The following is a 24,417-nucleotide window of genomic DNA, read 5'->3' as shown; positions in this document are numbered from 1 at the left end:
AAAGAGCTTTTGTCTCTCCTGTTTTAACTGTTAAAGAGAACTCGTGCATAGATGATGCCATAATTAACATGTCAATTATTATCTCCATTTGTGGTCACATTAGTAGTAGATGCCTCTGAAAATCCATATCACTAATTACTACACCAAAACACGGGTCATGTTTAACCCAGTAAAGCCATACAAGAAGTCAAAAGTGCAATGCATATTTTTGAAAATAAAAAGTATCAAATAACTAAAAATAGCTAGACTCTACATAATTCAAGATTATTGTCTCTATATAGTTCAAAGTCTACAATACCATACACATGGGTATCATGATCATAGTACCAATACAGTTATAAAGAAGATATAAAATACAAGTACACGTATTAGTTATGATCATACCAGTCAGATTCAATTAACGTGGAATTAATTTTAGTTGTACTCCATATTTGGGATAAGTTGCCATTCCACTATAATCAATCTCAACATTGGTATCGTTTGCTAAATCAAGCCTGTACTTTCTCAAGATTGAAACTAAACCCATTTTTATATTCAATAAGCCCAGTCTTTTTCCTAGACATATTCTGGGTCCAGCACCAAAGCTCAAAAAACCTTCTGTATTATTAACAACAATGTTTGGGTCAAATCTTTCTGGGTCAAATGCATCTGGATTAGACCAGTAATCTGGAATAAAGTTTATATGAAGTATAGGAACATAAATAAGAGTACCTTTTGGTACTAGCAGATTGTCATTTAAAGCACATGAATCAATGCAGTGGCGGTAAAGATGTTTCACAGGGATATAATGTCGTAGTCCTTCCAACACAACCATTTCGAGGTAAGGAATATTTTCAACTGCTTCGTATAAACTTGCACCAGAACTCTCAGAAAAATATTTTTCAATTTCACCAAAAGCTTTCTCTTGAACTTTGTGGTTAGATGCTAAACAATAACAAGTCAGGCTAATAGCATTTCTAGTGGTTTCACTACCAGCAAACAAGAATAACTTTGCATTGGCATTAACTTCTAGCTTATTAAATGCCAAATCATCTTTGCTCGCTCCATCATCCATCAAGTCTATCATTCCTTGAAGAATATCTGCTCTTTTAGTTTTATTCGTACACCTTTCATCAACCATCATTGCAGCTACTTTCCTCACATAACTCCAACTCTGCCCAAGTGGCGATTTTTTCAGTAATGCTCGAAACACCAACATTGTCCAACTAGCATGTGACACTATTGTAGACACGCCTATCATTCCCCATTTGGAAGTCTTACCTCCCAACATACTGAGACATTCTGATAATCGTTTACCCTCATTTGATTGACTGTCCACATCACGGCCAAAAGCTATTGTCAGTATAGCCTCCATTGTATAATTACCAAACAACTTGTAAACATCTATCGTATCATTATCATGAAGAAGCTCGTCCAGTCTTTTCATCATTCTTGCACAGCAAACATCCACCAGTGGACCCATTTGCATCACCTTCTTGCTAGTAAACAAAGGTGACAACATTCTGTGCATCCTCTTCCATTCATAACAAGTTGCACCACCAATATCGTTCGCTTTCTCATCAGAAATCATATTAGGTAGATTAGATCTCTCAAGAAAATGGCCAGCTTTGTTTACAAAAACTGAATGGATAATATCGACATCTTGGGTGAAAATCACTGGTTGTATACCAATAAAATACAAATACGTAGGTCCATATCGCTCACTCCATTGTTTCGTACATTCTATCCATCCTTTGTCAACTATGGAACGAGAGTTTCCAAAAAACATTTCAGGTGTCGGACCAGGCAAGCCAATAGAACGTTTCAATACGAAGTAAGGTTCGTAATAATGTCGATACCACAGCCATAGAATAGCCAAACAAACGGCAACTGCAACAAAAAGTAGCGCAATCATATGTCCTACTCACAGATCTATGCGTGTAAATCAGTATAAATATTATTAGGCCACTCCAAATAATGTTCCACGTCCACCGCTAGTCTCGTGCCCAGACCCCACCCACTGCGTTGTTGAATAGGCAGTGGGTGGGGTCTGGGCACGAGACTAGTCCACCGCACGCATTAAAACCATAATTGTGACCAGATTTTACAGAACCGAACCAAATCGCACATCAGGCAAAATCAAACTAACACCACCAGTGGATAGCTACACTATCGTACTACAAGTTTTGACCCTCAGCACTACTCAAACTACACGAGGCTGGTTTTAATAGACGTCTTTTCTGGGTGGTGTGGAGTGCCCAAATGGCGGTTTCAGGCCTTGTGAAGGACCTGGCTTGGCAAGAATCAGTGGTTTACTGGTGGACAGCCTTATAAGGCCACACCAAGTCAAACCTTAGTTTCTGGTCACCCGCCCGCATGGAAAACTGGAACCCCAGTTTATGAGGACTATTATTAATATTACAAGCGCTTAAGTGTACGTGACCAAGGACAGTGATTTTTAAACACTGCAAAAGATCGAGATACTCTAATAGAGCAGTCAGGGATTCTAATAGAGCAGTAACACTACCCTTAACTCTAATACTAGAATAGACAGATACTACTATAACGTTTTTGACTTGTCCTTGATTAGCTAGCTATATAGCTAGCTATTAGTAATGCTTCTGTTGCCAGTAAGTAATTTCAGTACAGTATGTATGTAGCATTGATCACTAGCCTAATGATCAGATATACCATAGCTTTAAACTTTCCTAACAATTCAGATGTAGTTCTCTAATGATTAGTCTAGTAACTCTTCTAGTGGATCTAAACTTGGATTTCCTTATCACTGATCACTGATATACTGACTTGAAATCCGGTAACGTTTGGTGAGCTCAAACTTCAACTTTTCCATGGTTACATAATTGCAAGTATGGTCCTAAATTAGCAAGTGCATGACATCCCTTAGTTAAAACATTAACTTAGCTTTCCCACATGATCACTGAAAAACAATATAGCCTGGAGCACTCAACAACTCAACTCAAAACTTTGACAGCTACTTTACTCAAGGTTTACTGTATAGAAGGCTGGAAACGTATGCATATATAGTTGGCTAAGACTTCACATTTGAAAGAGTTTCTGATGATGTGTTAATATAACTTTGGATTATTATTAGCTAGCTAATAAATAATAATTTCCTGACATAGCTAATGAAACATTTCATTTGTAAAGCAAAAGTAGCTACATGAGCAGACCTTTCCTTAGTGTTAGCTACACATTGTTGTGCTCAGCAGTGTAGCTAGCCATCGACAATTTTTCTGGTGCATTTTGTAGAAGCATAATTAACTACTTATGCTATAAGAATGTTGGTTAAGCTTGGTTGTAAACTCAATATGAAATGGGTAAATTGAGCAAAATTAATAACATTACAGTATTACTGGTGTATATGTAAGAGTCTATGATAGTCCTGAAGTCCTGATCATCCGCCCGCCCGCATCCTTTTGTTGGCTAGGGAGTGACCAGAAACTAAGGTATGACTTGGAGTGGCCTAATGTTGGCCAGACGTGTTCTCTGTAGATTTTGCTACATATCAGCCACTAAGGAGCCAGCACAGCCCTGTAATCTCGTGTCTGGACTCCAATCGTGGTCTGCCTCCATTTTCACTGACCAGACTTCTTTCCACTGCTCCAGGATTCTTGGCATGTCACGTGATCTCACGTGATGCTCCAGAAATAATTTATATGTGACCAGATTTTACAGAACCGAACCAAATCGCACATCAGGCAAAATCAAACTAACACCACCAGTGGATAGCTACACTATCGTACTACAAGTTTTGACCCTCAGCACTACTCAAACTACACGAGGCTGGTTTTAATAGACGTCTTTTCTGGGTGGTGTGGAGTGCCCAAATGGCGGTTTCAGGCCTTGTGAAGGACCTGGCTTGGCAAGAATCAGTGGTTTACTGGTGGACAGCCTTATAATGTTGGCCAGACGTGTTCTCTGTAGATTTTGCTACATATCAGCCACTAAGGAGCCAGCACAGCCCTGTAATCTCGTGTCTGGACTCCAATCGTGGTCTGCCTCCATTTTCACTGACCAGTCTTCTTTCCACTGCTCCAGGATTCTTGGCATGTCACGTGATCTCACGTGATGCTCCAGAAATAATTTATATGTGACCAGATTTTACAGAACCGAACCAAATCGCACATCAGGCAAAATCAAACTAACACCACCAGTGGATAGCTACACTATCGTACTACAAGTTTTGACCCTCAGCACTACTCAAACTACACGAGGCTGGTTTTAATAGACGTCTTTTCTGGGTGGTGTGGAGTGCCCAAATGGCGGTTTCAGGCCTTGTGAAGGACCTGGCTTGGCAAGAATCAGTGGTTTACTGGTGGACAGCCTTATAATGTTGGCCAGACGTGTTCTCTGTAGATTTTGCTACATATCAGCCACTAAGGAGCCAGCACAGCCCTGTAATCTCGTGTCTGGACTCCAATCGTGGTCTGCCTCCATTTTCACTGACCAGACTTCTTTCCACTGCTCCAGGATTCTTGGCATGTCACGTGATCTCACGTGATGCTCCAGAAATAATTTATATGTGACCAGATTTTACAGAACCGAACCAAATCGCACATCAGGCAAAATCAAACTAACACCACCAGTGGATAGCTACACTATCGTACTACAAGTTTTGACCCTCAGCACTACTCAAACTACACGAGGCTGGTTTTAATAGACGTCTTTTCTGGGTGGTGTGGAGTGCCCAAATGGCGGTTTCAGGCCTTGTGAAGGACCTGGCTTGGCAAGAATCAGTGGTTTACTGGTGGACAGCCTTATAATGTTGGCCAGACGTGTTCTCTGTAGATTTTGCTACATATCAGCCACTAAGGAGCCAGCACAGCCCTGTAATCTCGTGTCTGGACTCCAATCGTGGTCTGCCTCCATTTTCACTGACCAGACTTCTTTCCACTGCTCCAGGATTCTTGGCATGTCACGTGATCTCACGTGATGCTCCAGAAATAATTTATATGTGACCAGATTTTACAGAACCGAACCAAATCGCACATCAGGCAAAATCAAACTAACACCACCAGTGGATAGCTACACTATCGTACTACAAGTTTTGACCCTCAGCACTACTCAAACTACACGAGGCTGGTTTTAATAGACGTCTTTTCTGGGTGGTGTGGAGTGCCCAAATGGCGGTTTCAGGCCTTGTGAAGGACCTGGCTTGGCAAGAATCAGTGGTTTACTGGTGGACAGCCTTATAATGTTGGCCAGACGTGTTCTCTGTAGATTTTGCTACATATCAGCCACTAAGGAGCCAGCACAGCCCTGTAATCTCGTGTCTGGACTCCAATCGTGGTCTGCCTCCATTTTCACTGACCAGACTTCTTTCCACTGCTCCAGGATTCTTGGCATGTCACGTGATCTCACGTGATGCTCCAGAAATAATTTATATGTGACCAGATTTTACAGAACCGAACCAAATCGCACATCAGGCAAAATCAAACTAACACCACCAGTGGATAGCTACACTATCGTACTACAAGTTTTGACCCTCAGCACTACTCAAACTACACGAGGCTGGTTTTAATAGACGTCTTTTCTGGGTGGTGTGGAGTGCCCAAATGGCGGTTTCAGGCCTTGTGAAGGACCTGGCTTGGCAAGAATCAGTGGTTTACTGGTGGACAGCCTTATAATGTTGGCCAGACGTGTTCTCTGTAGATTTTGCTACATATCAGCCACTAAGGAGCCAGCACAGCCCTGTAATCTCGTGTCTGGACTCCAATCGTGGTCTGCCTCCATTTTCACTGACCAGTCTTCTTTCCACTGCTCCAGGATTCTTGGCATGTCACGTGATCTCACGTGATGCTCCAGAAATAATTTATATGTGACCAGATTTTACAGAACCGAACCAAATCGCACATCAGGCAAAATCAAACTAACACCACCAGTGGATAGCTACACTATCGTACTACAAGTTTTGACCCTCAGCACTACTCAAACTACACGAGGCTGGTTTTAATAGACGTCTTTTCTGGGTGGTGTGGAGTGCCCAAATGGCGGTTTCAGGCCTTGTGAAGGACCTGGCTTGGCAAGAATCAGTGGTTTACTGGTGGACAGCCTTATAATGTTGGCCAGACGTGTTCTCTGTAGATTTTGCTACATATCAGCCACTAAGGAGCCAGCACAGCCCTGTAATCTCGTGTCTGGACTCCAATCGTGGTCTGCCTCCATTTTCACTGACCAGACTTCTTTCCACTGCTCCAGGATTCTTGGCATGTCACGTGATCTCACGTGATGCTCCAGAAATAATTTATATGTGACCAGATTTTACAGAACCGAACCAAATCGCACATCAGGCAAAATCAAACTAACACCACCAGTGGATAGCTACACTATCGTACTACAAGTTTTGACCCTCAGCACTACTCAAACTACACGAGGCTGGTTTTAATAGACGTCTTTTCTGGGTGGTGTGGAGTGCCCAAATGGCGGTTTCAGGCCTTGTGAAGGACCTGGCTTGGCAAGAATCAGTGGTTTACTGGTGGACAGCCTTATAATGTTGGCCAGACGTGTTCTCTGTAGATTTTGCTACATATCAGCCACTAAGGAGCCAGCACAGCCCTGTAATCTCGTGTCTGGACTCCAATCGTGGTCTGCCTCCATTTTCACTGACCAGACTTCTTTCCACTGCTCCAGGATTCTTGGCATGTCACGTGATCTCACGTGATGCTCCAGAAATAATTTATATGTGACCAGATTTTACAGAACCGAACCAAATCGCACATCAGGCAAAATCAAACTAACACCACCAGTGGATAGCTACACTATCGTACTACAAGTTTTGACCCTCAGCACTACTCAAACTACACGAGGCTGGTTTTAATAGACGTCTTTTCTGGGTGGTGTGGAGTGCCCAAATGGCGGTTTCAGGCCTTGTGAAGGACCTGGCTTGGCAAGAATCAGTGGTTTACTGGTGGACAGCCTTATAATGTTGGCCAGACGTGTTCTCTGTAGATTTTGCTACATATCAGCCACTAAGGAGCCAGCACAGCCCTGTAATCTCGTGTCTGGACTCCAATCGTGGTCTGCCTCCATTTTCACTGACCAGACTTCTTTCCACTGCTCCAGGATTCTTGGCATGTCACGTGATCTCACGTGATGCTCCAGAAATAATTTATATGTGACCAGATTTTACAGAACCGAACCAAATCGCACATCAGGCAAAATCAAACTAACACCACCAGTGGATAGCTACACTATCGTACTACAAGTTTTGACCCTCAGCACTACTCAAACTACACGAGGCTGGTTTTAATAGACGTCTTTTCTGGGTGGTGTGGAGTGCCCAAATGGCGGTTTCAGGCCTTGTGAAGGACCTGGCTTGGCAAGAATCAGTGGTTTACTGGTGGACAGCCTTATAATGTTGGCCAGACGTGTTCTCTGTAGATTTTGCTACATATCAGCCACTAAGGAGCCAGCACAGCCCTGTAATCTCGTGTCTGGACTCCAATCGTGGTCTGCCTCCATTTTCACTGACCAGACTTCTTTCCACTGCTCCAGGATTCTTGGCATGTCACGTGATCTCACGTGATGCTCCAGAAATAATTTATATGTGACCAGATTTTACAGAACCGAACCAAATCGCACATCAGGCAAAATCAAACTAACACCACCAGTGGATAGCTACACTATCGTACTACAAGTTTTGACCCTCAGCACTACTCAAACTACACGAGGCTGGTTTTAATAGACGTCTTTTCTGGGTGGTGTGGAGTGCCCAAATGGCGGTTTCAGGCCTTGTGAAGGACCTGGCTTGGCAAGAATCAGTGGTTTACTGGTGGACAGCCTTATAATGTTGGCCAGACGTGTTCTCTGTAGATTTTGCTACATATCAGCCACTAAGGAGCCAGCACAGCCCTGTAATCTCGTGTCTGGACTCCAATCGTGGTCTGCCTCCATTTTCACTGACCAGTCTTCTTTCCACTGCTCCAGGATTCTTGGCATGTCACGTGATCTCACGTGATGCTCCAGAAATAATTTATATGTGACCAGATTTTACAGAACCGAACCAAATCGCACATCAGGCAAAATCAAACTAACACCACCAGTGGATAGCTACACTATCGTACTACAAGTTTTGACCCTCAGCACTACTCAAACTACACGAGGCTGGTTTTAATAGACGTCTTTTCTGGGTGGTGTGGAGTGCCCAAATGGCGGTTTCAGGCCTTGTGAAGGACCTGGCTTGGCAAGAATCAGTGGTTTACTGGTGGACAGCCTTATAATGTTGGCCAGACGTGTTCTCTGTAGATTTTGCTACATATCAGCCACTAAGGAGCCAGCACAGCCCTGTAATCTCGTGTCTGGACTCCAATCGTGGTCTGCCTCCATTTTCACTGACCAGTCTTCTTTCCACTGCTCCAGGATTCTTGGCATGTCACGTGATCTCACGTGATGCTCCAGAAATAATTTATATGTGACCAGATTTTACAGAACCGAACCAAATCGCACATCAGGCAAAATCAAACTAACACCACCAGTGGATAGCTACACTATCGTACTACAAGTTTTGACCCTCAGCACTACTCAAACTACACGAGGCTGGTTTTAATAGACGTCTTTTCTGGGTGGTGTGGAGTGCCCAAATGGCGGTTTCAGGCCTTGTGAAGGACCTGGCTTGGCAAGAATCAGTGGTTTACTGGTGGACAGCCTTATAATGTTGGCCAGACGTGTTCTCTGTAGATTTTGCTACATATCAGCCACTAAGGAGCCAGCACAGCCCTGTAATCTCGTGTCTGGACTCCAATCGTGGTCTGCCTCCATTTTCACTGACCAGACTTCTTTCCACTGCTCCAGGATTCTTGGCATGTCACGTGATCTCACGTGATGCTCCAGAAATAATTTATATGTGACCAGATTTTACAGAACCGAACCAAATCGCACATCAGGCAAAATCAAACTAACACCACCAGTGGATAGCTACACTATCGTACTACAAGTTTTGACCCTCAGCACTACTCAAACTACACGAGGCTGGTTTTAATAGACGTCTTTTCTGGGTGGTGTGGAGTGCCCAAATGGCGGTTTCAGGCCTTGTGAAGGACCTGGCTTGGCAAGAATCAGTGGTTTACTGGTGGACAGCCTTATAATGTTGGCCAGACGTGTTCTCTGTAGATTTTGCTACATATCAGCCACTAAGGAGCCAGCACAGCCCTGTAATCTCGTGTCTGGACTCCAATCGTGGTCTGCCTCCATTTTCACTGACCAGACTTCTTTCCACTGCTCCAGGATTCTTGGCATGTCACGTGATCTCACGTGATGCTCCAGAAATAATTTATATGTGACCAGATTTTACAGAACCGAACCAAATCGCACATCAGGCAAAATCAAACTAACACCACCAGTGGATAGCTACACTATCGTACTACAAGTTTTGACCCTCAGCACTACTCAAACTACACGAGGCTGGTTTTAATAGACGTCTTTTCTGGGTGGTGTGGAGTGCCCAAATGGCGGTTTCAGGCCTTGTGAAGGACCTGGCTTGGCAAGAATCAGTGGTTTACTGGTGGACAGCCTTATAATGTTGGCCAGACGTGTTCTCTGTAGATTTTGCTACATATCAGCCACTAAGGAGCCAGCACAGCCCTGTAATCTCGTGTCTGGACTCCAATCGTGGTCTGCCTCCATTTTCACTGACCAGTCTTCTTTCCACTGCTCCAGGATTCTTGGCATGTCACGTGATCTCACGTGATGCTCCAGAAATAATTTATATGTGACCAGATTTTACAGAACCGAACCAAATCGCACATCAGGCAAAATCAAACTAACACCACCAGTGGATAGCTACACTATCGTACTACAAGTTTTGACCCTCAGCACTACTCAAACTACACGAGGCTGGTTTTAATAGACGTCTTTTCTGGGTGGTGTGGAGTGCCCAAATGGCGGTTTCAGGCCTTGTGAAGGACCTGGCTTGGCAAGAATCAGTGGTTTACTGGTGGACAGCCTTATAATGTTGGCCAGACGTGTTCTCTGTAGATTTTGCTACATATCAGCCACTAAGGAGCCAGCACAGCCCTGTAATCTCGTGTCTGGACTCCAATCGTGGTCTGCCTCCATTTTCACTGACCAGTCTTCTTTCCACTGCTCCAGGATTCTTGGCATGTCACGTGATCTCACGTGATGCTCCAGAAATAATTTATATGTGACCAGATTTTACAGAACCGAACCAAATCGCACATCAGGCAAAATCAAACTAACACCACCAGTGGATAGCTACACTATCGTACTACAAGTTTTGACCCTCAGCACTACTCAAACTACACGAGGCTGGTTTTAATAGACGTCTTTTCTGGGTGGTGTGGAGTGCCCAAATGGCGGTTTCAGGCCTTGTGAAGGACCTGGCTTGGCAAGAATCAGTGGTTTACTGGTGGACAGCCTTATAATGTTGGCCAGACGTGTTCTCTGTAGATTTTGCTACATATCAGCCACTAAGGAGCCAGCACAGCCCTGTAATCTCGTGTCTGGACTCCAATCGTGGTCTGCCTCCATTTTCACTGACCAGACTTCTTTCCACTGCTCCAGGATTCTTGGCATGTCACGTGATCTCACGTGATGCTCCAGAAATAATTTATATGTGACCAGATTTTACAGAACCGAACCAAATCGCACATCAGGCAAAATCAAACTAACACCACCAGTGGATAGCTACACTATCGTACTACAAGTTTTGACCCTCAGCACTACTCAAACTACACGAGGCTGGTTTTAATAGACGTCTTTTCTGGGTGGTGTGGAGTGCCCAAATGGCGGTTTCAGGCCTTGTGAAGGACCTGGCTTGGCAAGAATCAGTGGTTTACTGGTGGACAGCCTTATAATGTTGGCCAGACGTGTTCTCTGTAGATTTTGCTACATATCAGCCACTAAGGAGCCAGCACAGCCCTGTAATCTCGTGTCTGGACTCCAATCGTGGTCTGCCTCCATTTTCACTGACCAGACTTCTTTCCACTGCTCCAGGATTCTTGGCATGTCACGTGATCTCACGTGATGCTCCAGAAATAATTTATATGTGACCAGATTTTACAGAACCGAACCAAATCGCACATCAGGCAAAATCAAACTAACACCACCAGTGGATAGCTACACTATCGTACTACAAGTTTTGACCCTCAGCACTACTCAAACTACACGAGGCTGGTTTTAATAGACGTCTTTTCTGGGTGGTGTGGAGTGCCCAAATGGCGGTTTCAGGCCTTGTGAAGGACCTGGCTTGGCAAGAATCAGTGGTTTACTGGTGGACAGCCTTATAATGTTGGCCAGACGTGTTCTCTGTAGATTTTGCTACATATCAGCCACTAAGGAGCCAGCACAGCCCTGTAATCTCGTGTCTGGACTCCAATCGTGGTCTGCCTCCATTTTCACTGACCAGTCTTCTTTCCACTGCTCCAGGATTCTTGGCATGTCACGTGATCTCACGTGATGCTCCAGAAATAATTTATATGTGACCAGATTTTACAGAACCGAACCAAATCGCACATCAGGCAAAATCAAACTAACACCACCAGTGGATAGCTACACTATCGTACTACAAGTTTTGACCCTCAGCACTACTCAAACTACACGAGGCTGGTTTTAATAGACGTCTTTTCTGGGTGGTGTGGAGTGCCCAAATGGCGGTTTCAGGCCTTGTGAAGGACCTGGCTTGGCAAGAATCAGTGGTTTACTGGTGGACAGCCTTATAATGTTGGCCAGACGTGTTCTCTGTAGATTTTGCTACATATCAGCCACTAAGGAGCCAGCACAGCCCTGTAATCTCGTGTCTGGACTCCAATCGTGGTCTGCCTCCATTTTCACTGACCAGACTTCTTTCCACTGCTCCAGGATTCTTGGCATGTCACGTGATCTCACGTGATGCTCCAGAAATAATTTATATGTGACCAGATTTTACAGAACCGAACCAAATCGCACATCAGGCAAAATCAAACTAACACCACCAGTGGATAGCTACACTATCGTACTACAAGTTTTGACCCTCAGCACTACTCAAACTACACGAGGCTGGTTTTAATAGACGTCTTTTCTGGGTGGTGTGGAGTGCCCAAATGGCGGTTTCAGGCCTTGTGAAGGACCTGGCTTGGCAAGAATCAGTGGTTTACTGGTGGACAGCCTTATAATGTTGGCCAGACGTGTTCTCTGTAGATTTTGCTACATATCAGCCACTAAGGAGCCAGCACAGCCCTGTAATCTCGTGTCTGGACTCCAATCGTGGTCTGCCTCCATTTTCACTGACCAGACTTCTTTCCACTGCTCCAGGATTCTTGGCATGTCACGTGATCTCACGTGATGCTCCAGAAATAATTTATATGTGACCAGATTTTACAGAACCGAACCAAATCGCACATCAGGCAAAATCAAACTAACACCACCAGTGGATAGCTACACTATCGTACTACAAGTTTTGACCCTCAGCACTACTCAAACTACACGAGGCTGGTTTTAATAGACGTCTTTTCTGGGTGGTGTGGAGTGCCCAAATGGCGGTTTCAGGCCTTGTGAAGGACCTGGCTTGGCAAGAATCAGTGGTTTACTGGTGGACAGCCTTATAATGTTGGCCAGACGTGTTCTCTGTAGATTTTGCTACATATCAGCCACTAAGGAGCCAGCACAGCCCTGTAATCTCGTGTCTGGACTCCAATCGTGGTCTGCCTCCATTTTCACTGACCAGACTTCTTTCCACTGCTCCAGGATTCTTGGCATGTCACGTGATCTCACGTGATGCTCCAGAAATAATTTATATGTGACCAGATTTTACAGAACCGAACCAAATCGCACATCAGGCAAAATCAAACTAACACCACCAGTGGATAGCTACACTATCGTACTACAAGTTTTGACCCTCAGCACTACTCAAACTACACGAGGCTGGTTTTAATAGACGTCTTTTCTGGGTGGTGTGGAGTGCCCAAATGGCGGTTTCAGGCCTTGTGAAGGACCTGGCTTGGCAAGAATCAGTGGTTTACTGGTGGACAGCCTTATAATGTTGGCCAGACGTGTTCTCTGTAGATTTTGCTACATATCAGCCACTAAGGAGCCAGCACAGCCCTGTAATCTCGTGTCTGGACTCCAATCGTGGTCTGCCTCCATTTTCACTGACCAGTCTTCTTTCCACTGCTCCAGGATTCTTGGCATGTCACGTGATCTCACGTGATGCTCCAGAAATAATTTATATGTGACCAGATTTTACAGAACCGAACCAAATCGCACATCAGGCAAAATCAAACTAACACCACCAGTGGATAGCTACACTATCGTACTACAAGTTTTGACCCTCAGCACTACTCAAACTACACGAGGCTGGTTTTAATAGACGTCTTTTCTGGGTGGTGTGGAGTGCCCAAATGGCGGTTTCAGGCCTTGTGAAGGACCTGGCTTGGCAAGAATCAGTGGTTTACTGGTGGACAGCCTTATAATGTTGGCCAGACGTGTTCTCTGTAGATTTTGCTACATATCAGCCACTAAGGAGCCAGCACAGCCCTGTAATCTCGTGTCTGGACTCCAATCGTGGTCTGCCTCCATTTTCACTGACCAGACTTCTTTCCACTGCTCCAGGATTCTTGGCATGTCACGTGATCTCACGTGATGCTCCAGAAATAATTTATATGTGACCAGATTTTACAGAACCGAACCAAATCGCACATCAGGCAAAATCAAACTAACACCACCAGTGGATAGCTACACTATCGTACTACAAGTTTTGACCCTCAGCACTACTCAAACTACACGAGGCTGGTTTTAATAGACGTCTTTTCTGGGTGGTGTGGAGTGCCCAAATGGCGGTTTCAGGCCTTGTGAAGGACCTGGCTTGGCAAGAATCAGTGGTTTACTGGTGGACAGCCTTATAATGTTGGCCAGACGTGTTCTCTGTAGATTTTGCTACATATCAGCCACTAAGGAGCCAGCACAGCCCTGTAATCTCGTGTCTGGACTCCAATCGTGGTCTGCCTCCATTTTCACTGACCAGACTTCTTTCCACTGCTCCAGGATTCTTGGCATGTCACGTGATCTCACGTGATGCTCCAGAAATAATTTATATGTGACCAGATTTTACAGAACCGAACCAAATCGCACATCAGGCAAAATCAAACTAACACCACCAGTGGATAGCTACACTATCGTACTACAAGTTTTGACCCTCAGCACTACTCAAACTACACGAGGCTGGTTTTAATAGACGTCTTTTCTGGGTGGTGTGGAGTGCCCAAATGGCGGTTTCAGGCCTTGTGAAGGACCTGGCTTGGCAAGAATCAGTGGTTTACTGGTGGACAGCCTTATAATGTTGGCCAGACGTGTTCTCTGTAGATTTTGCTACATATCAGCCACTAAGGAGCCAGCACAGCCCTGTAATCTCGTGTCTGGACTCCAATCGTGGTCTGCCTCCATTTTCACTGACCAGACTTCTTTCCACTGCTCCAGGATTCTTGGCATGTCACGTGATCTCACGTGATGCTCCAGAAATAATTTATATGTGACCAGATTTTACAGAACCGAACCAAATCGCACATCAGGCAAAATCAAACTAACACCACCAGTGGATAGCTACACTATCGTACTACAAGTTTTGACCCTCAGCACTACTCAAACTACACGAGGCTGGTTTTAATAGACGTCTTTTCTGGGTGGTGTGGAGTGCCCAAATGGCGGTTTCAGGCCTTGTGAAGGACCTGGCTTGGCAAGAATCAGTGGTTTACTGGTGGACAGCCTTATAATGTTGGCCAGACGTGTTCTCTGTAGATTTTGCTACATATCAGCCACTAAGGAGCCAGCACAGCCCTGTAATCTCGTGTCTGGACTCCAATCGTGGTCTGCCTCCATTTTCACTGACCAGACTTCTTTCCACTGCTCCAGGATTCTTGGCATGTCACGTGATCTCACGTGATGCTCCAGAAATAATTTATATGTGACCAGATTTTACAGAACCGAACCAAATCGCACATCAGGCAAAATCAAACTAACACCACCAGTGGATAGCTACACTATCGTACTACAAGTTTTGACCCTCAGCACTACTCAAACTACACGAGGCTGGTTTTAATAGACGTCTTTTCTGGGTGGTGTGGAGTGCCCAAATGGCGGTTTCAGGCCTTGTGAAGGACCTGGCTTGGCAAGAATCAGTGGTTTACTGGTGGACAGCCTTATAATGTTGGCCAGACGTGTTCTCTGTAGATTTTGCTACATATCAGCCACTAAGGAGCCAGCACAGCCCTGTAATCTCGTGTCTGGACTCCAATCGTGGTCTGCCTCCATTTTCACTGACCAGTCTTCTTTCCACTGCTCCAGGATTCTTGGCATGTCACGTGATCTCACGTGATGCTCCAGAAATAATTTATATGTGACCAGATTTTACAGAACCGAACCAAATCGCACATCAGGCAAAATCAAACTAACACCACCAGTGGATAGCTACACTATCGTACTACAAGTTTTGACCCTCAGCACTACTCAAACTACACGAGGCTGGTTTTAATAGACGTCTTTTCTGGGTGGTGTGGAGTGCCCAAATGGCGGTTTCAGGCCTTGTGAAGGACCTGGCTTGGCAAGAATCAGTGGTTTACTGGTGGACAGCCTTATAATGTTGGCCAGACGTGTTCTCTGTAGATTTTGCTACATATCAGCCACTAAGGAGCCAGCACAGCCCTGTAATCTCGTGTCTGGACTCCAATCGTGGTCTGCCTCCATTTTCACTGACCAGTCTTCTTTCCACTGCTCCAGGATTCTTGGCATGTCACGTGATCTCACGTGATGCTCCAGAAATAATTTATATGTGACCAGATTTTACAGAACCGAACCAAATCGCACATCAGGCAAAATCAAACTAACACCACCAGTGGATAGCTACACTATCGTACTACAAGTTTTGACCCTCAGCACTACTCAAACTACACGAGGCTGGTTTTAATAGACGTCTTTTCTGGGTGGTGTGGAGTGCCCAAATGGCGGTTTCAGGCCTTGTGAAGGACCTGGCTTGGCAAGAATCAGTGGTTTACTGGTGGACAGCCTTATAATGTTGGCCAGACGTGTTCTCTGTAGATTTTGCTACATATCAGCCACTAAGGAGCCAGCACAGCCCTGTAATCTCGTGTCTGGACTCCAATCGTGGTCTGCCTCCATTTTCACTGACCAGACTTCTTTCCACTGCTCCAGGATTCTTGGCATGTCACGTGATCTCACGTGATGCTCCAGAAATAATTTATATGTGACCAGATTTTACAGAACCGAACCAAATCGCACATCAGGCAAAATCAAACTAACACCACCAGTGGATAGCTACACTATCGTACTACAAGTTTTGACCCTCAGCACTACTCAAACTACACGAGGCTGGTTTTAATAGACGTCTTTTCTGGGTGGTGTGGAGTGCCCAAATGGCGGTTTCAGGCCTTGTGAAGGACCTGGCTTGGCAAGAATCAGTGGTTTACTGGTGGACAGCCTTATAATGTTGGCCAGACGTGTTCTCTGTAGATTTTGCTACATATCAGCCACTAAGGAGCCAGCACAGCCCTGTAATCTCGTGTCTGGACTCCAATCGTGGTCTGCCTCCATTTTCACTGACCAGACTTCTTTCCACTGCTCCAGGATTCTTGGCATGTCACGTGATCTCACGTGATGCTCCAGAAATAATTTATATGTGACCAGATTTTACAGAACCGAACCAAATCGCACATCAGGCAAAATCAAACTAACACCACCAGTGGATAGCTACACTATCGTACTACAAGTTTTGACCCTCAGCACTACTCAAACTACACGAGGCTGGTTTTAATAGACGTCTTTTCTGGGTGGTGTGGAGTGCCCAAATGGCGGTTTCAGGCCTTGTGAAGGACCTGGCTTGGCAAGAATCAGTGGTTTACTGGTGGACAGCCTTATAATGTTGGCCAGACGTGTTCTCTGTAGATTTTGCTACATATCAGCCACTAAGGAGCCAGCACAGCCCTGTAATCTCGTGTCTGGACTCCAATCGTGGTCTGCCTCCATTTTCACTGACCAGTCTTCTTTCCACTGCTCCAGGATTCTTGGCATGTCACGTGATCTCACGTGATGCTCCAGAAATAATTTATATGTGACCAGATTTTACAGAACCGAACCAAATCGCACATCAGGCAAAATCAAACTAACACCACCAGTGGATAGCTACACTATCGTACTACAAGTTTTGACCCTCAGCACTACTCAAACTACACGAGGCTGGTTTTAATAGACGTCTTTTCTGGGTGGTGTGGAGTGCCCAAATGGCGGTTTCAGGCCTTGTGAAGGACCTGGCTTGGCAAGAATCAGTGGTTTACTGGTGGACAGCCTTATAATGTTGGCCAGACGTGTTCTCTGTAGATTTTGCTACATATCAGCCACTAAGGAGCCAGCACAGCCCTGTAATCTCGTGTCTGGACTCCAATCGTGGTCTGCCTCCATTTTCACTGACCAGTCTTCTTTCCACTGCTCCAGGATTCTTGGCATGTCACGTGATCTCACGTGATGCTCCAGAAATAATTTATATGTGACCAGATTTTACAGAACCGAACCAAATCGCACATCAGGCAAAATCAAACTAACACCACCAGTGGATAGCTACACTATCGTACTACAAGTTTTGACCCTCAGCACTACTCAAACTACACGAGGCTGGTTTTAATAGACGTCTTTTCTGGGTGGTGTGGAGTGCCCAAATGGCGGTTTCAGGCCTTGTGAAGGACCTGGCTTGGCAAGAATCAGTGGTTTACTGGTGGACAGCCTTATAATGTTGGCCAGACGTGTTCTCTGTAGATTTTGCTACATATCAGCCACTAAGGAGCCAGCACAGCCCTGTAATCTCGTGTCTGGACTCCAATCGTGGTCTGCCTCCATTTTCACTGACCAGACTTCTTTCCACTGCTCCAGGATTCTTGGCATGTCACGTGATCTCACGTGATGCTCCAGAAATAATTTATATGTGACCAGATTTTACAGAACCGAACCAAATCGCACATCAGGCAAAATCAAACTAACACCACCAGTGGATAGCTACACTATCGTACTACAAGTTTTGACCCTCAGCACTACTCAAACTACACGAGGCTGGTTTTAATAGACGTCTTTTCTGGGTGGTGTGGAGTGCCCAAATGGCGGTTTCAGGCCTTGTGAAGGACCTGGCTTGGCAAGAATCAGTGGTTTACTGGTGGACAGCCTTATAATGTTGGCCAGACGTGTTCTCTGTAGATTTTGCTACATATCAGCCACTAAGGAGCCAGCACAGCCCTGTAATCTCGTGTCTGGACTCCAATCGTGGTCTGCCTCCATTTTCACTGACCAGACTTCTTTCCACTGCTCCAGGATTCTTGGCATGTCACGTGATCTCACGTGATGCTCCAGAAATAATTTATATGTGACCAGATTTTACAGAACCGAACCAAATCGCACATCAGGCAAAATCAAACTAACACCACCAGTGGATAGCTACACTATCGTACTACAAGTTTTGACCCTCAGCACTACTCAAACTACACGAGGCTGGTTTTAATAGACGTCTTTTCTGGGTGGTGTGGAGTGCCCAAATGGCGGTTTCAGGCCTTGTGAAGGACCTGGCTTGGCAAGAATCAGTGGTTTACTGGTGGACAGCCTTATAATGTTGGCCAGACGTGTTCTCTGTAGATTTTGCTACATATCAGCCACTAAGGAGCCAGCACAGCCCTGTAATCTCGTGTCTGGACTCCAATCGTGGTCTGCCTCCATTTTCACTGACCAGACTTCTTTCCACTGCTCCAGGATTCTTGGCATGTCACGTGATCTCACGTGATGCTCCAGAAATAATTTATATGTGACCAGATTTTACAGAACCGAACCAAATCGCACATCAGGCAAAATCAAACTAACACCACCAGTGGATAGCTACACTATCGTACTACAAGTTTTGACCCTCAGCACTACTCAAACTACACGAGGCTGGTTTTAATAGACGTCTTTTCTGGGTGGTGTGGAGTGCCCAAATGGCGGTTTCAGGCCTTGTGAAGGACCTGGCTTGGCAAGAATCAGTGGTTTACTGGTGGACAGCCTTATAATGTTGGCCAGACGTGTTCTCTGTAGATTTTGCTACATATCAGCCACTAAGGAGCCAGCACAGCCCTGTAATCTCGTGTCTGGACTCCAATCGTGGTCTGCCTCCATTTTGAGGCCTATATTTTGCCCTCCCCACCACCCCCCAGCCTCCACCCCTTTGTGAGCACTCGTGATACTACTTCGCTCGTCTAACTGCTCAGATTTTCTATCTTATTTGGCGGGAAACTGTACAAGCAGCTACAAGTACTGGAAGTGGCTTGAAAGGTAACAGATTGATGCATCTTTTGTGTAAATTTCATACGCGTGCTTGCTATCCTTGGAGAGTTATGCTGGCTTCAATTCTTTAAAACCGTTTATCTCGAAACTTCTAATGTGCGATTTGGATCGTTTTTCCAAAATCCAGTCACAATTATTATTGTCATTGGGGCGGGCCTGAGCGAGCCCCACACTTTCAAGAAAACACGAATGATTTCATATAAGGCTAGCGTTCACGAAAATTTCCTGTACGAAAACGGATTGCCCTACGGTGGCCGCTTCCGGCGAATTTTTATTTGGACGAGACATACAAACACAGAAATAAACGGAGATAATATGCGGGTTTTTGCCACGTGATTCACAGCATGTTGCCATGCTGTGAATAAAGTTCATAGATTTATGAACTTTTTGTCTTGTTTGTGAACCTGAAATAATCTATGAACTTTTTATGAACTTTTGGTTGGTTTTTGAACCTGAAATAATCTATGAACTTTTTTATGAACCTGGAGTAATCTGTGAACTTTTTATGAACTTTTGGCAATTTTAGGTGGTAACCTTTTTTTTTTTTTTTTTTGCTCTTCAGTGCCCTACTAACCCAGAGATCCACCTATTTATAATGTGTAGGCTAGTTTTCTGAAAGTGACTATGGATTTATGAACAAATTTATTTTTTCACATGAACATTTGGAGCAAATCATCTGGCAACACTGATTCACAGTGGCAGACCAAGGAAACAAGCCACTTACACGTGGATGGTACAAGACTTTACTCAGCTTGGATGGCAGTGGTGAGAGTGGACTGAAGACGATGCCTCGCAGTGACAAATCGTTTTATGGTATGGCACGGTACCATTTATACTACTGTATGTAGCGTTGTCTGGTTGTTGTCCGTGCTTTTCGTGTAGCAAGTGCCATGTTATGTGTCTGATCCATCCCTGAACTAATGTGTTAAATATGGAAGTCTTAATATTTGTGTTTTTCCTGTGGCTCTATTTAATTTTACAGACCAGGCTGAGTAGTGTGATGCTTGCATTCCTTCATACAAGGGCATGAAAGGGGTGACACACAGGCACTCACTGTAGGTAGACCTGTGACCACGGTCAAAGTCTAAGTCAAAGGTCAAGGCTACCAAAATTGTGCCAAGTCAACGGTAAAAATTTCCAACCCACAATTGAAAAGTACTGAAATATCGTTGCTAAGTCACCAGTCAAAGATCGAAAAGGCTCTTAGTCACAGATCAAACTGAAATTACAGCCGGTCAAGACTTTGACCGCAGTCGCAGATCTACCTACAGTGTGTACCTACGCGACACCTCCTTGTTAGTTTAAAATAATACTGCTCCTTTGACTTCACAAGAGGGGAGACTATAGACTGGTGGGCTGGTAAAATCACTTTCACGATGCTCACACTGTATTTCAAGCATTTTCCTGGTAATTCAGTCTATTGAGGGGTGTTCTAGCATATCTTTACCGCCTACTAAACACTGAAGAAGTTTAATCCTCAGGTAAATCCTTCATATTACTGAAATGCCAGTTTTACAGGAAACATTTACAACAACTAATGGAAGATCGTATATTGAAGTACAACATGGATTGGCATGTTGATAAGTGTTAATGAAGTCGGTATGCAATCCCGGGTATGTAGTATATAATATCTATAATAGGGAACTGACTAACATGGGTAAAGTAGTTGGTATGGATGATCACAATGCAGATAATATTAATTGATGTAAGTCAAGGTTATGTACTTATGACTTCCCACCTCATATTTCATCGAGTAACAACTCAGAAAACAATCATCATGCCAATCTTAAACCATCCGTCTGTATCCACTCAACCAACAGAGTGGTAGTAAGTGGCATCATTAGCCATTTAATAAGACCTGAGAGACCCAAACACCTTCTGAGCAACATGAAGCGCATGCGAAGCAGATACCACTGTTGTACCACTCAATTTGTGCTGATTTACCAGCTTCAATACTTAGCCGATCAGGATTTGTCCTCTATAGCCATTGAAACTAGATGGTAGTATATATGATGCTGTAGAGCCAGATACTGTGCCACCTAGTACAACACTTGCGTGGTAAACTACAAAGGAAAGGTGTTAATGAGAACAATGCAGATTGTTCCTTTGAAAACTGGCGGTTTGCAATCCCGGGTATGTAGTATATAGTATCTATGGCCCTACTGACCCACACTGTTTATTCCCAATACAAATACATACTAAATATACAATACCAAATGATGAAAATATCAAGCTGTGCATCTACAAAATTTAATCACTAGTGAATTCAAATAATGATTGGTGTGTTCAGCACGTTCATAACTATTCATTTAGTGTTTTTAAATTTTAAAAAAAGCTGACAGTTGCTTATTTAAAACTTACCAGTTCTAGAAACCACCAATCAATTAACTGGTGATTTTGAGGAAGTCCGCAACGCTTATGTAATGAGTTTAGTTACCACTTCAGCGTCAACTATATTACATATCAATCATGGTTAGTTCATGTTGCTGCTTAATAGGGAGTGGACCAATGCCCCCTCTGCAATGATGGCATATCCAAATTAGTAAGATGTTTGACAGTGTGCTGTGGGATAGTATCCCTACAGGTGCTGCATATGCAAGTGATAGGTCTGCCAGATTATTTGAATTAATTTATTAGGCTACAATTTATAAAGGGGTATCGGAAATCTAGAATGTACAAGGATCAGTGAAGGTGCAGTTTATGGTGGAAAGTTCTTTGTTTGTTAGTTTTGATGAGTTTAGCTTTTATTGATAAGTACGCTTGAGGAGTATATGGTTTAATTAGAACACAGTATGTAGTGTCTATGAAGTATATGAAACTCACAACTGACAGTTGTGTAGTTTTTTTTTCCCATCCCAAGTTTCCCCTTTATAATATTGTAGTCTAATAAATTATTAGCATACTGTATTTATTTTTAGCAGATTATTTAATGCCTTAGACTTTGGGATACAGAATGCTAGAGGCCATGCAGTATACTATTTGGTTTGATTCTGCATTCAACATTATGTGATGTGCTTTCACCTGTGAAGCAATAAATTGATGTGAACTGTTTTAATGTGTAAAAGTGTTTGTGTTTTATTTACCATATGGAAGGAAACGTTGGGGAGGGAATATTTGGTAAATCAAGCAAAATGTCACAGTTGGCAAAACAGAATTTTTAACAAAGTGCATGACCTTCTTTAATTAATTAGACTACCAATTGCTACAATAACCTGATTAGACTTTCCTCTGGAATAGTGGATGTACCATATAGCGGAAAATTTTGGTGGGAGAAATTTTGGCGAATTTGGTGAGTATGCATGGAATCACCAAAATTCCACTCACTATTTTTCTAAACACTGAAATTGTAGCTACCAGACGCTGTTCTTCGTCAGTGAGTGAATATAGTTACAGTGGTTAGTCAGCCTTCCGCAGGTATCCCATTGAATACAGTATGGTTTAGACCAATAGCTCAGGTAGATGCCCATGCACATGCCTCGCCCCGCATGTTCCAGTCTTGATTACTGACTCAGCAAGCTAATGTGTATTGTTTTGTTATAGCTAGCTACAGTTCTGCACAGAAGAGCGCATCGATTTGAGTGAGAGGCATTGAATTGTAGTACTTCGTCCACTGACATTGCAAAGCTTTGTTGTTAGTCAAATTAAAATTATGTGGGCAAAGTAATGCGATGCATTCACCAAAATATTATTTGTCAATGTCTGTCAATGATCAATTTGCCAAAATTTTCCGCTATACGGTAGTTTAGTCTGGACTCCAATTTGAAGGATACCACCTGGCCTCATTAGTCAATGTGGGCACTGGCAGGACTCTAGCTCAATAGTCCAGTGGCATGGTGAGCAGAGTTACTCAATAGACTGTATACTGGTAAGTGAGCCACTGTTTTCTGATGATCAAAATATTTGGATGCTAAAAATTTGGTGAATTCATGGTCATTCGCCAAATTTTGCCAGTGCCAAAGTTTCCCTCCATACAGTATGCATTAATAAGGAATGGTCAGGAGTCACTAGTTAATGAGGCTTCACTATTAATTTTTATGATTCTGATAACTGTTTCATTTTTTTCCCAGAGGAAGCTACATGGAGAAGAACTTAACTTCCAAGTTGTACCACTGTCATCTGATTTTCAGAACATCATTGGATTTTCTCTTAATTGTTTATGAAGATAATTGTATTGCTGGCTGAGGTCCCAAGCATTATTGTAGTAGTGGATGCACAGATGTTAAATTAACTGTTGTCTGTACTTCTTTAGAACATTTACTGAGATTTTGTGTATTTTTGTCAGACTCCTAGTTGCTTTTTTGTATAGATGGTCAATGTGGTGGGACCAAGCATTGATTGATACCCAAGTACGGATGCTGGTTCTTTAGTACTGTAACTACTGTTACAGTATAGTCTTCCCAATACCACAGGGATACAATGTTGTAAAGTAGCCTCCTCCACGTTGCCTTATTGAACTCTTGCAATCAGCCACAGGACCTAGGAGAAGCAGGTAGAATAGCTTAAAATTTGATAACAAAAAAACAGCTGTACGGAGAAATATTATAACATTAGTATACAAGTTATAGTATATACTCATTAAGCTGAACCCTCAGAAATATTTTAAATTTTTACTGCTTAACCCACCAAACATGTTTTAAAACTATTATTCAAAATCCAAATGCCTGATGCAATCAAAATTTTTTACCACATGTTATGGGATGCCGTAAAGCGCAGTATCCATTATGGCCCTTTCCCAAACTTATAATGGAGCCAAGTCACACATGTACGCTGTTGATACCTTTACTGTCCCCACTAATCATCTGGTTGGCTGAAACATTAATTCTCTTATTGAAAAATACTTTTCTTTTTTTCAGGATTCAGCTCAAGTACGTACTATAATACTGAATGATTTTTTTACAGTCATTAACATTTGAGGCTATTACTTTTAACGTAAAAGTAAATATAATGTGTTACAGTTAATAGTACTTTTTAATTTAAAATTTCTCCAGAAAATATCTGACACCTCTGTACTCCATAATTTGACATCCTAGGCTTGGAAATACGTCCTTTGAGAATTACAGTTTTAAAAGCAATCACAGAATGAAATCTGTAAGCTTAAAGTTGACAACTAGAATATTTACATTT

At 43.5% G+C, this 24,417-nt stretch overlaps 1 protein-coding gene across 1 annotated transcript; it reads right to left on the bottom strand.

Annotated features, from left to right (window-relative positions):
- Window positions 1-257: 257 nt before the first annotated feature.
- LOC136241052 (cytochrome P450 3A13-like) lies at window positions 258-1,995 on the bottom strand. Its single transcript, XM_066032235.1, has one exon. It carries the CDS (start codon window positions 1,892-1,894, stop codon window positions 398-400), a length of 1,497 nt encoding a protein of 498 aa, XP_065888307.1. The 5' UTR covers window positions 1,895-1,995; the 3' UTR covers window positions 258-397.
- Window positions 1,996-24,417: the final 22,422 nt, after the last annotated feature.

This window comes from Dysidea avara, chromosome 12, assembly GCF_963678975.1.
Source record: "Dysidea avara chromosome 12, odDysAvar1.4, whole genome shotgun sequence".
NCBI lineage: Eukaryota > Metazoa > Porifera > Demospongiae > Dictyoceratida > Dysideidae > Dysidea > Dysidea avara.
Note: the sequence above shows the minus strand (reverse complement) of the source record. Positions and strands in the feature narration are given on the sequence as shown.